This window comes from Panthera pardus, unplaced genomic scaffold, assembly GCF_024362965.1.
Source record: "Panthera pardus isolate Hobbes unplaced genomic scaffold, ASM2436296v1 HiC_scaffold_6, whole genome shotgun sequence".
Lineage (NCBI taxonomy): Eukaryota > Metazoa > Chordata > Mammalia > Carnivora > Felidae > Panthera > Panthera pardus.
The window spans coordinates 18,139,052-18,156,922 of NW_026526991.1; the positions used below are offsets into that span (position 1 = coordinate 18,139,052).

Here is a 17,871-nt window from a genome sequence, read left to right on the forward strand (position 1 = left end):
ACCCTCTGACCATATCACTCCTGGACCCAAGGCCCCCTGAAGCCCTCCCAGCACACTTGGAATGACAGAGAAGGCCTTCCGTTGCTCCCACGCCCCCACTTTCCCCCCCACCTGTCCTCACACCAGAGTTCTCGTTGCCCCTTGAACTGCCAGGGCCTTTGCACCTGCTCTTCCTCTGCTTTGGACGATCCCTCCTGGCCCCAGGCGGTCTGAGGCCTTGCTCCTCAACTTCTTATTCTTTTCTTCAGCTCTCCAAGCCCTTGTAGAACGTCCGCTCTGTATTACTTCTCACCACGGGGCATTCTGCTGGGTGTTTGTGTACGTCCGCCTCCCCATGGTGGGATGTAAACTTAGGTCAGCGACTGTGCGATCTGTTCCATCTGTTTGCTCCTGCCGTATTCCCAGGCCCTGGCGTAAAGGACCCGCTCAGTAAGCACGTGACCTATTTATTGAATTACACGGTTAGATGAGAGTGTTGTGCCTGGTGTGGAGTCACCATTCGGATGCAGGTTGTTTTGTCCTCGCTTCCCATTTTGTGAAGATTTTGGAGAGCTTTGTTTTCATGCCCTTTTGCCCTGCCACTGACTAGACGCATAATTTAGACTCCTGAAACATTCAGAGACCTCTGAAAAACCTATATTTATCGGCATCTGGACCTCAGGAACTCAGCAGCGGTGCTGTGATGTATAGGTTGCTAGCCCTGTGGAGAGCTCTGTAATTAGCTGGAGACGCGGCCAAGCCGCAGACCTGGAGGGACAATGTACACATTTCTGGGTATGCAGAGTGGGCACTCCTGGGTATTAACTGCTTGAAGCTGTAAGGGACATTTCTGGAGCATCTTGCTCCACCTTTGTCCCCATGTGATAGTCTGCTCAGATTACCCTTGGAATTAGAACCAATCCAGGTGCTGAAGGAAACCAGACAGGGTTAATCAAAATCCCCAGTGCCGTTAGGTCTTTTATCTTTTTATACCCTTTGTTCTGCTTTTAGAGACACCAGTAATCTTCACGACACCTTGAGTGAGTCATGTTTTTCAGGCTGGTGGAAAGTTTCTCAACTCTGAAGAGTCCAGAAAATCTGGTCCTAGGCCAGTGGAGAAAAGCATAACCCCCTGGCTGATGGGAGCAGCTCTGGCTTCCTCGATGGGACAAGCCTGTTGACGGTTATTCTCAGAGATGCCGTGAGCTCGTGTATGTGTGTGCACACAGGCCCGTGCACGTGCGCACGTGTGTGGGTTGGAAAGGGGCCCGCCGTGAGGACATTTTTGACTTGATTGGTTGCAGGGGAAATCACAATTCAGGGGGCACGAGTGGAGCAGAGAAATCACCCCAAGTCTGTTTCATTTTTCATATGAAGGAAGGGGTGGGGGGGTTAAATGACTTGCCTGAAGTCCTCTGGGAAGTAGCAGAAGCTAGAAGAGGGGGTCTCAAAGCCCAGGCCTCCCGATTCCTAGTCCAGCAAGGCAACTCCATTTCACTGCAACTTGCTACGACTACGTGCCAGAGACTGCCCCACCACCCCTCAGGCTTCCTTTTTTTTTGCTTTTTGTTTTCCTAATTAAAAATAAAATTTTTAAAAGATTTTATTATTACTATACCTGATGTGGGGCTTGAACTTACAACCCCAAGATCAAGAGTTGCATGCTCTGCCGACCTAGCCAGCCAGGGGCTCCCCCCGCACGCGTCCTTTGCTTTCTTTCCTCTACTTCACCTGCGGTAGGTCTCCTGGTATCCTTACTTTGGAGATGAGAAAACCGACACTTAGAGACTTGCCAGGGTCACCCAGCTACACAGAGTAGGACTGGGATTTGATGCCTGGTCGCTCAGCGCTGGGGCCTGTGTTCTTTGTGACAATAGTGTCCCGTGAGGCCCTTTCAGCCGCCTGTGACATAAAAACATGGTGTGTCTATCGGGAGTGGCTCCCCAAGAATACACCGCTCTGGGGCCCACGGGTGGGTGCGTGGCCGTGTCTCCCTGTGATGTCTGTGTGCTGCTGGGGAGTCTGCATAGACCTCGTTCAGAGAAGAGCCGCCACAGCCTCCAGGAGTCTGTGCGCAGAGAGCGTACCCTCTGTCTCTGGTTCTCGCGCCGGTGGCCAGCCCGGTGTCCCACCGTGAACCTCCTGAGCGAACCCACCGGGCGGTCGGACGCGGCAGGCTCTGCCGTCACAGGATGGGCGTCTCCTACGGTGGCTCAGCGTTCATCAGAGTTGATTACAGGTGGTTGATGTGGACTCGGGTGTGACTCAGACTGGGCTCAAGTCCGGCCCAGCCTCTGTCTATCTCTGAGCCTGAGCCGTTCGCTTGACTCCGCTTCTCAGATTATTCAACGAACGGACATGAGATGCTTGACCTCCTCCGTGCTGGTGCCGTGAGGAGTACGTAGAATAAAGTCGCAGACGTGTCCAGAACAGCGGGTAGCACGTGGCTCAGTGAAGAGGCACCTGTCTCAGGAACGTTGAAGTATCTTCCCCGGGTCCTCCCCCTTCCTCCTCACTCCCAAGTTCCGGAGGAGACTCCAGGGATGGGCAGGATCGCGGTGCCGTGTGGTGGGTTCCGGGCATGTGTGTGTGAAGTGTGTTAGTAAAGACACAGAACCGCACACAGCGTCCAGAGGTCTTGGAAACGCCCCTGAGTGGAAATAGCGTTTGGTGATTTCTTGGCATGAGTGGCGGGCATCAGATAAATGAGCTCAGATATGACATTTCAGTCAGCACTTTGTGCAGCTCGGACACTTGCCGCGTGCAGTTCAGCTGGTGGGAGCAGGAAGCGTCCTCACCCAAACGTGGCCCTGGTCACGACAGGTTAGTCCAGTCCTGCAGAGAGGCTCCTGTGCGTCTTGATAGCTGTCTAGGTTTTTACGTAAGCAGTTGACATCGTGATTGGGAGATCCTGGTGACACAGCCTCTCTAGGCTCAGGAGTACTCTTTTGTCCCGCAAGACTGTACTCCAAGGGCAGAGGGGAGTCGGGAGAGCAGGCAAAAAGGCCCAGGCCTGACCCCCCGCCCCCACCGCATCCCAGCTGTGTGGCCAGGCCACATTGTTTCATTCAGTGCCCTGGTGCCCCATCTGTAAAATGGGAATGGTAGGGCCCATGTGCAGTAGGAGCAGATACCACGCTCGGTACATTGGTGCTCCCCTGGGGGTAGCTGGTGTTCTAATTCTGGGATTTGGGGAGGGAGAGAAGGACTTGGATGCCTAGTCCAGTAGATAAGAATGGAGCTGGGATTTTTGCAGAATTCGAAGAATGGTTTAAGAATAGGAAATGCCAGGGGAACCTAGCTGCCTCTAGAAGTCATTGTGTGTTCTGAGTCACAGTGTTCGAGCAGCAACTGGGTACCACACGCTGAGGGAGGGGCCCTCTTGGCCCGAGTGGGTGGGAGACTGCACCTGATAACGGTGAGGTCTTTCCAGCCCCCGAAGGGTGAGCAGCGGCTGACAGTCCAGATGAGGAAAGCAATGAACGCTATATGGAGGGCCCCTGCCCCCCTTTGAAAAGTTTTCTGCTTGGGTTGCTTCATGAAACCTGGTAGTGGGGCCATGCAGGGGGCTCATACACTGAGGTGCTCACATGTGAGCTGAATGGATGGCTGATAACGTGTTGGAAGAAGTTGTGCTTCCAACAGAGGGGACTGTTCATCAGCAACCTTAAATACAGTAGGAGGAAGTGAAGTCTTGGAGGTAGAAGCAGATGTGTCTCCGGGGTCTTAGGGAAATAGGAGCCCCAAGGCAGAGGGATGGGATGGGCAGAGGGAGTTGAGACGAGAGAAGCTGGGGCAGGGGTGAGGCCTTACCTGTGTCTGGGCAGGTAGACGGGAGTGGGTGGAGGGAGGGCACTGTGGCCAAGAGGAACTTGGTCTGAGAACAGAGGGCCAAGCTGTGCTCTGTCCTGACCCCGTCTTCCCACCAAAGTACATCTGCTACCTCAGCTTTTGTACAGGGACCGGATGTGATCCGTGTCTTGAACTCAGTACGTTGTTAGCTGAAAAATGGTTCCTTTCTTTTTTTCTTAGTATCCGGTGGAAATCAGGAAGTATGAGTATGACCCAAATTTTGCCATCCGTGGACTTCACTACGATGTGCAGCGGGTAGGTTTCACCCTCACGTTCTTTTACAGTTTGTTGGTGTTTGGGAAGAACGTGTACTCTTGGTGCTTTTCTTTGCTGAACACAGAACGTGATTTTCAGTTATATTCTTTGGGGCTGCAGAACTGAATGATTTAAAAAACATCTTTAGATAAAGTCTTTTTCAGGAGACTATGTGTTGGAAAAAATGAGTGAATGCATTAGCCATTTGGAAGATACTGTTTATTTCTAGAAGGAAGAGCCAGTTGTCATATTGTTTTGCAGATTTTGCAGTCATTTCCTTGGCAGGTTGCACGGTGCTTTAATCAGCAAGCAGGGTCCGTGTCAGATACATACAGGGTACTTCCTTGTCATGTCAGCCTGGTGTTGACACGATTTATAACCCACAGTCCTCATAAACATGCTGTCTGTTCTGCGCTACTCACCTGTGCATGTGTTTATGTTTTTGAAGGCGGTTTTGATGAAGATAGATGCTTTTCATTACATCCAGTTGGGAACCGTCTACAGGTAAGAGTAAGAGGAGGTAAATTAAATTCACCCAAAGTAACCAAATGGTTTTGGGTTTTAAGACCCACTGACCGCTTAGTGATGCAGAGGGTTTCTGTGTGCGTATTTGTGATTTATTCACTCATTCCTTCAGGAACATTGACTGGCACCTACTGTCATGCCAGGTCTGGAGGGTTTGGCTTACGAGGATGCTCCAAGGAGCTGGGAGTGTAGGTTGGAAGCCACATAAATAAACCAGTGACTGCAGTCCGTAGTGACGAAGGCGATGATGGATGTGTGCTGAGACTATGAAGGGGCACTCTGGGGGACTCTGCAGGAGGAGGGCTCTCCAGAGGTGTCTGTCTGCCAGCTGAGTGAGGGTTCTGGGATACGGGTTTGGGTGGGGAGGGGTGCTGGGGTTAGGCAGCGGGTTCTGGTTCCCACCATGGCAGTTGAGTAGTTTGGATATTAAGACATTCCCCCCTCCTTGCCCCCCATTTATTAGAGTTAATAGAAGTACTTAGTTCAGGCTGAAATCTTTGAAACTGAACATGAAGGATTTTGCCTTTTCTAATTCTTGAATTTGGGGAGGATTTAGGAGTGTCGTTATTGTACCTTAAAAACAGAGGTGTGTGCATATCTTAGATTCTTCTTTCACAAACTTTTTATTTTTTTTATAATTTTTTTTAATGTTCATTTATTTTTGAGACAGAGATCAAGTGAGTGAGAGCGGGGGAGGGGTAGAGAGAGGAGACACAGAATCGGAAGCAGGCTCCAGGCTCTGAGCTGTCAGCACAGAGCCCGACACGGGGTTTGAACTCATGAACTGTGAGATCATGACCTGAGCCAAAGTCGGACGCTTAACTAACTGAGCCACCCAGGCGCCCCACAAACTCTTTATTAAAGTTAACATTTTTTTTATCCAAGTTAAATATGTTCACAGAGTCAGTGCTGAAAGTGTTGTGGTGGGCAGCAGTCCTGTGTCCCCCCCCTCGCCCTCCAACCCCTTTACACGCTTGATTTTTTTTGTTTGTTTGTTTGCATTTTTCTTCCAGTAATGTGCTTAGTTTTCATATTTCTGTTTCCTAATTTATTAATTCTGGACATCATCTCTGCCACGGGACAGGACTTGGCGTGCACACACACACACGGCTTCTGCAGTCTCGTTTCTAGAGCCTCGTGACGGTCCATGTGTGCCTGTTCCTCCAGTGTTGGTCATTGTTTGCATCGTGACTCTTCAGTCTTATTCCTTCTTAACACCACGTCGTGCACCGTGACTGCTTTCTTCCTTGTACAGCGTGTGCCTTTTCTTAGATTTCATAACAACATCATTCTTTATTTGCTTCGTTTTCCGTAGAGGTGTCCCTGATTTTTTCTAAATGCCCCATCACAGATATCATCCGTGTGTTTATTTCCCAACAGTTCAAATGTTTTAGATAATCTATCACTTACTTTTTTTTTTTTTTTTTTTAATTGACTACCCTTCTCTGATTGCTCATCCTGGAGCTTGCGTTGGCCTCTGTCCTCATTCCCTGGTTCCCGTCCCTTCCTCTCTCTGGTTTACTCCCTCGTTTTGCTGGAGCACATCCTCCAGGAGCTCCCCAGTGCCTCACAGGGCTGAGCCTCTCTGGGGGGGGGGCTGTGGCGGTTATTCGGTTCCTCTCGTTGGTGTCCCTTGTGGGCCTCTGTTCTCCACTTGCTGTGTCAGGCACTTGCTTTGTGTCTTCCGGTGAACATACTGAAATGTCTTGTCTGCTGATGTTTTTGCTCTCACTTCCCTTGACTTTTGGAGTAGTTTATTCTTTTATTATCGTTTTAATGGTGTTTCAGAGGGGAGAAGAGATGGCGATGCTGATGAGAATAATAGGACTGGTGATAATACACAGCCACTAGCAAACGTAACGTCTGGCTACGGCACAGACACCGTCACCAGGGCTTTATTTCAGTTAACTCGTTGATCCTCGGAATAACCTTGTGAGGCTTGTACTAGTATTACCACAGAGGTCTTAAGCAACTTGCCCAAGGCCGCACAGAAGTAGGATTCAGACCCAGGGCCTGTGGTCTGGGCTTGTAGGCGTGGCTGGCTCCAGGGGCCAAACTGACCTCTCACAACTCTTTCCATCTTTTGGCTCTCTCCCTCTGGCTTTGCTCCAGGCAGACCCCTCTGTGTGATGCACCCAGCACCCCCCCAACCCCCCGCCCCGCCCCAGGTCAACAGGAGAAGGGGACTCTCTCTTGCCAACAGGTACAGCCGGTCTCGGAGTGCGTGAGGCAGTGCACAGGGTGCATGTGTTCCTTTCCTCTGAGTTCTTTCTTGCTGCTCACCACCTGTTCATGCTGGCCTTCTCCCACAGTATGGTTTTCCTCCCTCGCTGCTTCTTGAAATCTCACCCATCCTTCCTTCAGGGCGGACTTGCGGGGAGGTCTCACCCTGCCCTCTCAGCCTGACCTGGTCTTTCCTTCCTCTTCTTGGACGATGCCGTCCTGTGGCTCCTGATTGTCTTGTTTCTTCTTCTGTAGGCAAGTTGTCCACCATGTCAGGGAGTATGGGGCAGAGCCAGACGCCCACCAAGGCGTTTGGAGAAGGAGTGTCCAGGTTTAGGTCCTGGGACGGTCGCTGTGGCCGCAGTGCCGAGGGGATGTGGTGGGCCGAGGGGGCTCTGGGGTCACACTTCCTGAGCGTGGACCCCAGCCCCACTGCTCACATGTGTGTGGCCTTGAGCAAGTTCTTGGCCATCCCAAAGCCTTGGTATCCTCCTCTGTAAGATTGGCATAACTCCACTGCCTGCCTCAGGGTGACTCGTCGTGTAGACCAGAGCACGCTCAGGGCGGCAGAAGCACGCGGAATGCCCTTCCTTTTCCCTTAAAAGGGGTGAGAATGAGCCCATGGCTGGGCAGAGTGCCCCCTCCTCAGCCTCACTCGTTTCTGAGACCTGCTGCGGGTGCCCGGCTCCCACATCAGTTCGACTTTTGTGTTGTGGGCTGTGGGAGTGGATGCCACGGGGCAGAGGAGGAGGCAGACTGGCTGTCCCCACAGTCCCATTTTGTACCCATGATTTAAGTTCTTCATGGGGACCTTGTGAAAGCTGCATTTGCTCTCATCACAGGCACATTTGCTAACACCTCTGTATACTCTTCTGTCTTCTCAGTTATGCCAGGAGGGAGGCGCTATCATTGTTCCCCATTTTGAAAATGGCAGTGAGACCCAAAGAGGTTAAATTCCTTGTCCAGGTGATAGCCCTACTAATTAAGGAAGCTGGGATTTGAACCCCGGACAGACTCGGTCAGATTTGCACTCCTAACCTTTCTATTTCTCGCAGTCACACAGGGCTGTATAAGTAGTTTCCATTTTTTTTTTTTTTTTAAAGTTCGTTTATTTTGAGAGAGGGAGTCAGAGTGAGTGGAAAAGGGGAAGAGAGAGAGGGAGACAGAATCCTAAGCAGGCTCTGCACGGTCAGCTCAGAGCCCGATGCTGGGCTCGAACCCACGAACTGTGAGATCATGAGCTGAAATCAAGAGTCAGACTCTTTACTGACTGAGCCACCCAGGCACCCCCCCCCCCCCCCACCAAGTAGTTTCTATTTTGATCCTAACGCTGGTTGAGGTTACATCTAGGTGCAGGCGGTCCCCCAAACCCCCTCCCTCCCCACCAGCCTGTCGCGGAATTCAGCTGGCTGCAGCTGGCTTTCTCCCTGCTTTCGAGCTGACCTTTGGTTACTTGGGCCTTAAAGATGCAGCTTGTGAGGTTCCATGCCGGTGAGTGTGTCTTAGGGTAGTGCCTAGTTTGGGGGCGGAAGGATGACTCCCCCAGCAGAGTTCTTCCACTTTTTATAGTTTCTTTCTAAGTGTTAGAGCCTTAGGCGTGTGCACGCCTGAGCCCTGATACTTCAGCAGGAGCTCTGCCCCAAGGTCATTGTCCAGACTGATCTGGTGAATGATAAAGTGCAATGTATCAAGTTAACCAAGATCAGGGGCAAAATATTAATGCATCTCCTTGGGTATTTTTGAAAGTTCTATGAGGGTGGAGAACAAAGGGAAAAGGTTGAGATTAGATTCCCATCACAGCTGCATGTCAGCCATCAATTACAGCTTGTATGTGTTGTTGGCCAGGTGATTTTATATGATAAGCAGCCTGTTCATATTAGTAACTAAGACTCTTATTGCATCGTGGACACTCCCACGTGGCACCGCGGAGACTTCCCACCATTCATTCTGTGGTCTCCTCACCACTGGTGTCTGTTTCTCAAGCACCTTCCCGAGAGACGCGGCTGGGGAACAGACATTTTTCTTCACGACACGCTGGAGCAGGCGGTGCCAGGTGGGGAAATAGGAGAACGTGAAATCCCCAGTGACGGCACCTGCTCCCAGCGCCGGTGGCCGAGGCAGGGTGAAACCCAGGTCACTCGGACTCCAAAAGTCACCCTTCCCTTTGTGGAGGGGCTGGATTGGTTCACAGATTCTGCTGCGGCTCCTGGAGGCAGGCAGATGGCAGATGTCACCCTGGCTTTTTGTAGATGAGGAAACTGGCCTTTGCTGTCACATAGCACCTGGGGTCATCCCTCTCGGAGGTGGCATCTGGGCTTCCTGCCTTGTGTCATGGGGTTTTTAGTCCGCCCGAGCCTCATGCATGGCTTTTCCCTCCTCAGCACTGACCTTAGGTTAGAGCATCAGAGGTCAGGAGGATGATACAGACAAAGCTAGCCTGTCTCTCCCTAATGTAGTAAAAACATAAAAATGGAAACAAAGACCCACCCCAAGGCAAAGGAAGGCCTTGTGCTTTGTTGAGAGAGGCAGCACGACGTAGAGGTTGAGGAGCTTGGGCCTGAGAGCCAGGAAGCCTGGGGTCTGGTCCTGACCCGCCACTTCTTACTTCGGTGACCTTGGCTAAGGTATGTGACCTATCGGGGCCTCAGTTGCCTCTGCTGGGAAATGGGAGGATGATAGTGCTCCCCTCCTAGGATTGCTGAGAAGTAAGTGAATGAGTGTGTGGAATTCACATCTGGCGTCTAGGACGTATTATTTCTCTGTCCTTATTCCAACGGCCTGCTGTTAGTAATGGTAGCAGCTTCTCGCCTGTGATTTGTAGCGCTTACCGGTGGCACATCTCACCTCCTTGTGACCGCGGTGTCTGGCACCTCAGCTGAAAATCCCAGCAGTTGCCAGAGGTCTGAGAATCGCTGTTCTTGCTGGGTGAGTCTAACTGCACTGCCCGTGATTTTTCCAGAGGCCTCAGCGTTGTCCCCGATGAAGAAGTCATTGAAATGTACGAGGGGTCCCACGTGCCTTTGGAACAGATGAGTGACTTTTATGGAAAGGTAATGAGAGATTATTCATTTAAGGCAGCCTATCTGTTTCCTTCTCGAAACACGGCCTGGTAGATTTGGGGTCTCTGTGTGCTCCTGCGGAACTGATAAGGGCATTTGGGACGTTTTGAGAGACCCTGGATTTGAGGGAGGCTCGTATGTTGGTGTTTCTCTTAGCCCTTTCCTCCCTACCTGCTAGAGGCTCTCTACACTTTCCGTGCACCCGCCCCTGTCTGTCACCCTCCCTCCCAGTGTGTCCCCACTTTCTGATGAAGTCCGTGTACTAGAGGTCACCTGCCCTGAGATCCAAGATAACAGGTCACCCTGTGCTGCAGGGAAGCCTCTGCTTCTCTGACTTCTGTCTCTGAGCTTTTGCTCCAGTCTTGTTAGGTGGGCTTTTGTTTGCATTGTCAAAATGCACTGGAAGATGCCTGGTCAGCTGGTAAACTTAGGGCTACAAATCGCAGGCACTCAGAGAAAGGCTCTTTTTCAGGCTCACATATGGCTGCCCGGAGGTGCTCACATTCAGGAGAGTTACGTGGCTTTTAATGCCATTCCCCGGGCCATAATCGACTTGCTGGCTTTCCTCTGGGTTTGCTGGGGTGGAGTGAGCTGGAAGTTAGAGTTATCACAGGAGCGTGACATTGGTTAGACTTTTGGGGGGAAATCAGGGCATTTCCTTGGATTTCCCAGTTACGCTTAGAGTAGGATGTCAGCTGTGCTGGGAATGAGAAGAAAAAGGTGAAGGCTTCTGCTTTGTTATTGTTAGAATTATCCTTTTCTTGGGGAGAGGGATCCAGATGTTGATGACCTCCCCCAGGTAAGTCTCCGCTTCTGAAGTTCTCCTCCCTGCCTGCAGAGTTCTCACGGAAACACCATGAAGCAGTTCATGGACATCTTCTCCCTGCCGGAGATGTCGCTCCTGTCCTGTGTCAACGAGTACTTTCTCAAGAACAACATTGACTATGAGCCTGTCCATCTGTACAAAGACGTCAAGGTGAGAGGCGGTGATGCCACGACTCTCCACGCATTTTAGCAAAGGGACAGAATCATTAGCCTCCTTTGGCTAGGTGTTTGAAACAGTCCTTCGTCTGGGATCTCTTTTATTTACGGTTTTACCTTGAAAATTGTTAAGAAAGATGTTACACCAGAACACTTGGAAATCAGTCTAATTTCGTGTTAAAAGAAGAGGGTACTCATACTGTTATCTGGATTTCTAATTCTTTCCGACCAAAAGCCAGGGCCCATGCATCTGGTCACAGGGGCTGGTGGTGGCTGAGGTCCAGCCGGCCCACCTCACCCCTGCGACCCAGCTCACCCCTGCGCCTGCCTGTGGAGAGGGTGACGTCACACTAAGGCTGCAGCCCTCTTGTCCCCAGAGGTTCCCTGGAGGCCTTCCCAGGCCCTGCAAAAGCTGTGCAGAAACCCAGTGGGGGAGGTTTATAGACAGCTATGAAACTTACACACATACATATGCACATCATTTATGTAACTTCACATTTATATATTTTCATTTATATTCACAAACGTGTGTTTATATGTATTCTTTAAGCTGTCTGAACTTTGTTTAGTACTTAAAAACATGTTCATGTATTACTTAATAATACTTATTTCAAATATATATAGTTAATATATGCATATATATTCATATATGTAGTATATATTGTGTATTAAATTTTTTTTTATGTTTATCTGAGAGAGGGAGATCGAGCAGGGGAGGGGCAGAGAGAGAGGGAGAGAGAAAATCCCAAGCAGCACAGAGCCCGATGCAGGGCTGGATCTCATGAACAGTGAGATCATGACCTGAGCCAAAGTCTGGAGTTGGATTCTTAATTGACTGAGCTACCCAGGTGCCCCTAAGTACTTATAGTTAAAAGATCTGTACTTATGTACTATAATGATTTTATGCCTACATGCTTATGACTGATTTTAAATTTTGGCCGTCTAAAATTACAGGTTTTAGGAAGATGAAGGATGAAGTCTGGCTTCTCAATGTTAGTCTGGTATTATTTGAACTAATGTTAAATATTTAGTTTCTGTTCTCCTTTTGGTGCCCTGAAATACTTTAAGAATCACTTGTGGAAAAAAAAGACGAAGAAGAATCACTTTCAGTTATATAACCCTTTGCAGGCATGAGGAGAGATGTTTATGCACCAACAGCGAACGCTTACATATATTCCAGGCACTGTTTTTCTGAGTGCTTTATGCATATTAAGTAATTAAATCCTCACAATAATGCCTGGAGGTAGGTACTATTTTTACCCTCATTCTACAGTTAAATTGAGGCACAGAGAGGTTGAGTAACTTGCCCAAAGTCATGCAGCTCGTAAGTCAGGCCAGGTAAGTTTGGCTCCGGCTTGCTCTTAACCCCTGCCTTCTGTTGATGTGAAGTTGAACAAGCCTGTGCTAGGAGGTGATCGGGGTTGAGTTTATAGTCCAGAGGTGCTCACTCTTGACAGAAGTCTACCGGTTTTCTAAGGCTTATGGCCCCGTTTTGCCTGCAGCCCAGTCCCCGGCCACACCCTCCAGTAAGTGTCCATGTGCCTCCAGGCGTGCCGCCTAGGTAGCAGACCTGCTTAGTGCCCCCCGAGAGGAGGGCTGTGCTCTGATAGCTGCAGGCCATCAGGCTGCCACACCCGGGGGCGCGTGGGGGCGGTGAGCGGCCCCCTCTTGATGGTGTTTACTGACTGGGTTGCCATCTCCCTGACGATCCCCCGCCTCACTGAACTGAAGGTCCTGCCATTGGTCTCGACCTCTTTCTCTAGATGATAGAACCTGCCCTTGGGGTCCAGGGAGGGGTGCAGAGACGAAACAGCAAGGATTCCCTTTCCGCAGATGCCCTGGGACCGTTTCTGCGTGATCCTGCATAGACGTTGCCATGTATCACGTGGGCTTTGTTCAGAGTTGTTCGCACAAGTTACCTCCTCCCAGGGGCCCTTTTGAAAACTGCATTGGAACCTGCCACTGTCGCCATGGAAACCTAAGTTTCCCCCGAGGGGCCGCCTGTGCCAGATGGACCAGAATTTCGATTTCATTTGGTGCTTGCATCACCAGGCTTCCAAAGGTGGACATCGTCCTGAATGCTGTCTCGCTTGTCCTGTTACTCAGGCGACCTCACTTATGGTTTCACTCACTAAAAACCTCTCTTTGGACAGGATTCAATTCGAGACGTGCACATCAAAGGAATCATGTACCGAGCAATCGAAGCAGATATCGGTATGTAGCCTCATGGTGAAGACAGCCTTCCCCCTGCCAGGCCACGGCGCAGGCATTTTGCCTTCATTCCCGGGGCCGAGCAGGGGCCGTAGGGCCCTTTCGAGCGCAGCGTGCGGACCTGGCTTCCTCGCGGTTCAGATGTCTCCCTCCCCTTTGTCTCAGAACTTGGCGTAACAGTGACTCAAAAACAGGGGAGCGGGCGGCTGTAGGCACTTCGTGTTTTCACTCAGACCCAGGCAGGAGGCAGGGGCTTGGTCCCCGATGGACCCGGTACCGGTGGGGCCACCCTGCCTTAAGACTTTTCTGCCCCCGGTGCCCTGGACAGTGCCGGGCCCCTGGGCCCCTTTTGGTAACCGCCTGCAGCCTGACGGACTTCACGCTGAGTCCGTGTGTACTTTTCTCTTGCTTGCAGAAAAGTACATCTGCTATGCCGAGCAGACCCGCGCAGTGCTGGCCAAACTGGCTGATCATGGCAAGAAGATGTTTCTCATCACCAACAGCCCCAGTAGTTTTGTGTAAGTTGTTGTGGGTGACCTTGCTGGCTCCAGCTCACGCCTTGTATTCCCACTTATCTGAACAGTTGGAAATTGGAAAGAAAAAGTTGCAAAAGTGGTTAATCCCTCTCTTGTGAGACTCACCTGGCTGACGTGTCGTTCCAGGGACAAAGGGATGAGGTATATTGTCGGAAAAGACTGGAGGGACCTGTTTGATGTGGTCATCGTTCAGGCTGAGAAGCCAAACTTCTTTAACGATAAGCGGAGGTGAGTGTCTTTCTGGGAGAGCTAGATTTTAGTCCTTTGCTGCCGTGAATACTTACGTAGTGCGACTTGGTAAAATCTAGTTGGAAAATCAGAAGCATCTGACATTATAGCTTTTGATTTTTAACCCTTCTAACAAGTAATTGCATGGAGGGTAAGATTAGTGCATAGCCGACAGCTTGAGACTGTTCTCACTTCAACCTGAGTCCAATGAGTCAGGCTTTAAGAAAACTACTGAGGGGCACCTGGGTGGCTCAGTTGGTTAAGTGTCCGACTTCAGCTCAGGTCATGATCTCCCAGTTTGTGAGTTCAAGCCCTGCATCGGGATCTGTGCTGACAGCTCAGAGCCTGGAGCCTGCCTCAGATTCTGTGTCTCCCTCTCGCTCTATGCCCCTCTCCTGCCTGCGCTCTCTCTGTCTCTCTCAAAAATAAAATAAAAACATAAAAGAGAAAATTAAAAAAAAACAACAACTACTGACAGCAGTGAAAAGCCATACGTAGTGTTAACATCGTAAGTTAGACTTCTTGATGCAGGTACATTGTGAAGCGTAACAAGACAGCAGCCACAGCAAAACTGCCTGGTGGGTATTTTTCTCCGTACAGCTCTAAGTGGTGCATTTAAAATTCCAGTTGGATTCTTCAGAACTCTGCAGAAGTTCTGTGTCAAGTGGAGTACCTCTCTACCAAGACTTATGTGGTGTGTTCCTGTCATGGGAAACAGAGGGGCGGGAAGTCGTGGGTTCTGACAGTGACTCCGGTGTGCTCTTGGCATTAATAGGTGCGGATCAGGGCTCCTGAAATGCCTTTAATGTGTGGAACCGACCTCTTCACCAAGAGTCGTCCCCCCGGATATCAATAGTGTTGACAGTTACTGCGCTGGGGTTATAAGAATAATCTGCACTTTGTATAAAGAAGCACTTTAACCCACATTTTTCTGTTCCGCGATTGGTAACCAGGCCGTCTTTCCCTCTCTGCCAGGTGATTTGACGTATCATAATGCAGTGCTCCATAGTTCATGTTGAATAGATTAAATTTCTCTTGGGACACTAAATTCCCATTTTCCAAGTGTCATAGTGATTCCTGAAGGAAGAGGCAGACCCAAGAGCCATGTGCAGAGACTGAGAATTCAAGGGAATGAAGGAAAAACTTAAGAGTGTTGATCAAAAACAGCTATACGTTGGCTGGCTGCTTTCTCACTGAGAAAACGCTCTCCCGAACTTTCTTATTAGATCCCAGGGTGTGATCAGGACAAGGGCCTCATCTCCCCCTTCACCAAGGACACCCTCTCCTTGTTACACTTATACACAGTGGCAGAGTGCTGTCTTAGACTATTTCCTGGGGTGGGGGGGGGTGGTGGGTGGGCAGCACAGCTCTCCCTGCCCACCCCCCCACACCCATTTATTTTGCCTTTGTTCTGCACGTCTGCAACACCTCTGTTCCTCCCATTTTATTTATAATGATGGTCAGAGACAACCTGAAGGAACATCCATAGGAGGAGATATTATACAGCCATGAGAAATGATGTGTTTAGGAAAAAAAGCAGCATGTATGTTTTATGATCATAAAATGCAGCGTACGAAAAATATGTAATCACATGGGAAATTGCTCACAGTATTAGAGGAGAAAAAGATACCAATCAGGATATATGGTGATCCTCATTTATATTCATAAAAAAGAGAAGGGTAACAGATGTTATCTTTATAGATTGAAAGACACCTACTGAAATGTTAGGTGTTTATAGCCGGGTGCTGGGATTATAGGCCATTTTCCTCTTCCTCATCGTATTCTGCATTTTCCAGATTTTTTGCACTCAGTTTAAATGTTTTTCTAATCAGAAAAACAAGCCAAATAAATGTTACCTTAAAAAAAGGCAAACAGGGGTGCCTGGGTGGCTCATTTGGTTGGGCGTCCGACTTCGGCTCAGGTCATGTTCTCACAGTTTGTGGTTCAAGCCCTGTGTTGGGCTCTGTGCTCTCATCTCAGAGCCTGGAGCCTGCTTCAGATTCTGTGTCTCCCTCTCTCTGGCCCTCCCCGCCCCCCCCCCCCCCCCCGCCTCCCCACACTCTGTCTCACTCTCTCTCTCAAAAATAAACATTAAAAAAAAAAAAGGCAAATAGACCCTGCATACATTCTTTTTTCTTTTTAACTTTAAAGATATAATTGGCTTTATTGATCGATTCATGAATCAGGCTTCATCCCATCTAAGTAGAGGGGAGCTCCCTGAAGGCTTTATTCTTATTCCCATTTTGCATCATAAAATGATATGCCTCATCCTCAGATTTGTTTTTTATGTAGAGTGGCTGAATTTCAAGTGCCAAGCTCGACACACACTGAGGCAGCATTTCCAGAAGCGTGTTTTTGCGAAGCAGATTTTCTGTGTGATCAAATGCATTTAGGAAATCTGGGTTAAAGAAAGTTTCTGTACTGGGTGGGCTTTTCAGAGTCATGGATGACTTGTTAAGACGGCCATAAGTAGTGCCTCGTGTTTTGCAAATTTATTTGACCCTGGAGTTCTTTCCTCTGTAAATACGTTTGGATACCGGGGTCTGCACTGGATGTGGGCACTGAACCAGGGAGTGTGGAGGTGGAGTTTGGGTGCCCAGGCTTTTCGAGGTCTGTGCAGCCCCTTTCTGTTCTCAGTGAGTAACTGTGTCGTGTTTCATAAGCAGATTCCCACAGATCATGTTTCCTGTTTCTGTTGTCAGACCTTTCCGAAAGGTGAACGAGAAAGGTGTCTTACTCTGGGATAAGATCCACAAGTTGCAGAAAGGCCAGATTTACAAGCAGGTACCTCACGACCGATTTTTCCTTTTTGTTCCTTTGCTTTGTGGTCAGTTATAAAGTGCTAACAGCCAACATTTGTTGAGTCTTACCGTGTGCCCCGGGTGTAGTTCTGAGAGTTCTGCTTGAATTGATGCTTTAAACTTAAAGCAAAATTTAAACTTAAGTCAATGTATTTTCGGTGTGCTGTATCCAGCTTAACTCAGAATTGAGCAGTCTTTGAAAACAAAATTTAAAGCATTACTTTCATAGTCTGTACAATTTAAGATGCTAAAAGTAAACCTTGGGTTTTTCACTTCAAGAAGCTTTGAGTCACGTGGTGGAGGACTCACCTAAATTAGTAATGGTTTCCTGATGAGCTGTGTTTTGTGTAGTTTTGATATATTTTGGTGTCAGTAAAGCTCTCAAATGTTTGAATAAAGGATTGAATTTCTGACCCTGATTGTGTTACTGAGTTTGCTTCATCTCATCCTTTAAAACGTTTTATTTCTGTAATATTTATAAAACACATGAAATTATAGAATAGTACTACCACATAGTTGTGGTTAAAAAACCACAAACAAACCCTGATACGTTCCTGGTGGGTCTATAACACAAGGCCGGGTTTGCCGGTAAGTGTATTTTCTTGCCGTGGAAGATTTGCTTGGATACAGCCATTCCAATTCTAGGAAGTTAGACCAAGAAAAGTATTAACATGTAGCTAAAAATTTGCTACAAGAATGTTTATCATGACTCACAAAATAGGTAACAAGTGTCCAACATCAGGGAATTGGTAAAGGGAATCACAGTACTTCTCAGCTACTGAAATGGTAGATTAATACTTACTGACACGATCACAGAGTGTTCAGTGTAAAAAGATCGTTACAAAGAGGTATATACAATACGGATCATTTTTGGAACATACATTTGACTTAGAACAAAGGTCTGAGAGATTTCACACAAAGGTGTTTTTATCTTTATATTTTGATACTTTAAATAAATTATAAAAGCAAATAAAAAAAGATATTTTGGGCTACAGGTTATACAGGTGACACAGGTTTCTATCTCACATGATATCTGTGTTTTTCTTTTCTTTTTTAAAATATCTCTGTTTTTCTATTCTTGCAGGGCAATTTATATGAATTTTTGAAGCTTACTGGGTGGAGAGGATCCAAAGTGTTGTATTTTGGCGACCACATATACAGTGACCTGGCGGTGAGTCCTTTTTTTCCATTTCTTTGTTGGGGGACAGATGTGTTAGTCCC

General features: G+C 48.7%; 1 protein-coding gene across 2 annotated transcripts in view; it reads left to right on the plus strand.

Annotated features, from left to right (window-relative positions):
- Nucleotides 1-17,871, plus strand: part of NT5DC3 (5'-nucleotidase domain containing 3) — an 88,228-nt gene that overhangs the window by 27,185 nt on the left and 43,172 nt on the right. For both annotated transcript variants that reach the window (XM_053895984.1, XM_019446619.2), the window contains exons 3-11: nucleotides 4,012-4,086; nucleotides 4,535-4,590; nucleotides 9,794-9,884; nucleotides 10,732-10,869; nucleotides 13,028-13,088; nucleotides 13,501-13,603; nucleotides 13,748-13,849; nucleotides 16,552-16,633; nucleotides 17,735-17,821. In XM_053895984.1, coding sequence (XP_053751959.1) covers nucleotides 4,012-4,086; nucleotides 4,535-4,590; nucleotides 9,794-9,884; nucleotides 10,732-10,869; nucleotides 13,028-13,088; nucleotides 13,501-13,603; nucleotides 13,748-13,849; nucleotides 16,552-16,633; nucleotides 17,735-17,821 — 795 coding nt within the window. The remainder of the gene's footprint in view (nucleotides 1-4,011; nucleotides 4,087-4,534; nucleotides 4,591-9,793; nucleotides 9,885-10,731; nucleotides 10,870-13,027; nucleotides 13,089-13,500; nucleotides 13,604-13,747; nucleotides 13,850-16,551; nucleotides 16,634-17,734; nucleotides 17,822-17,871) is intronic.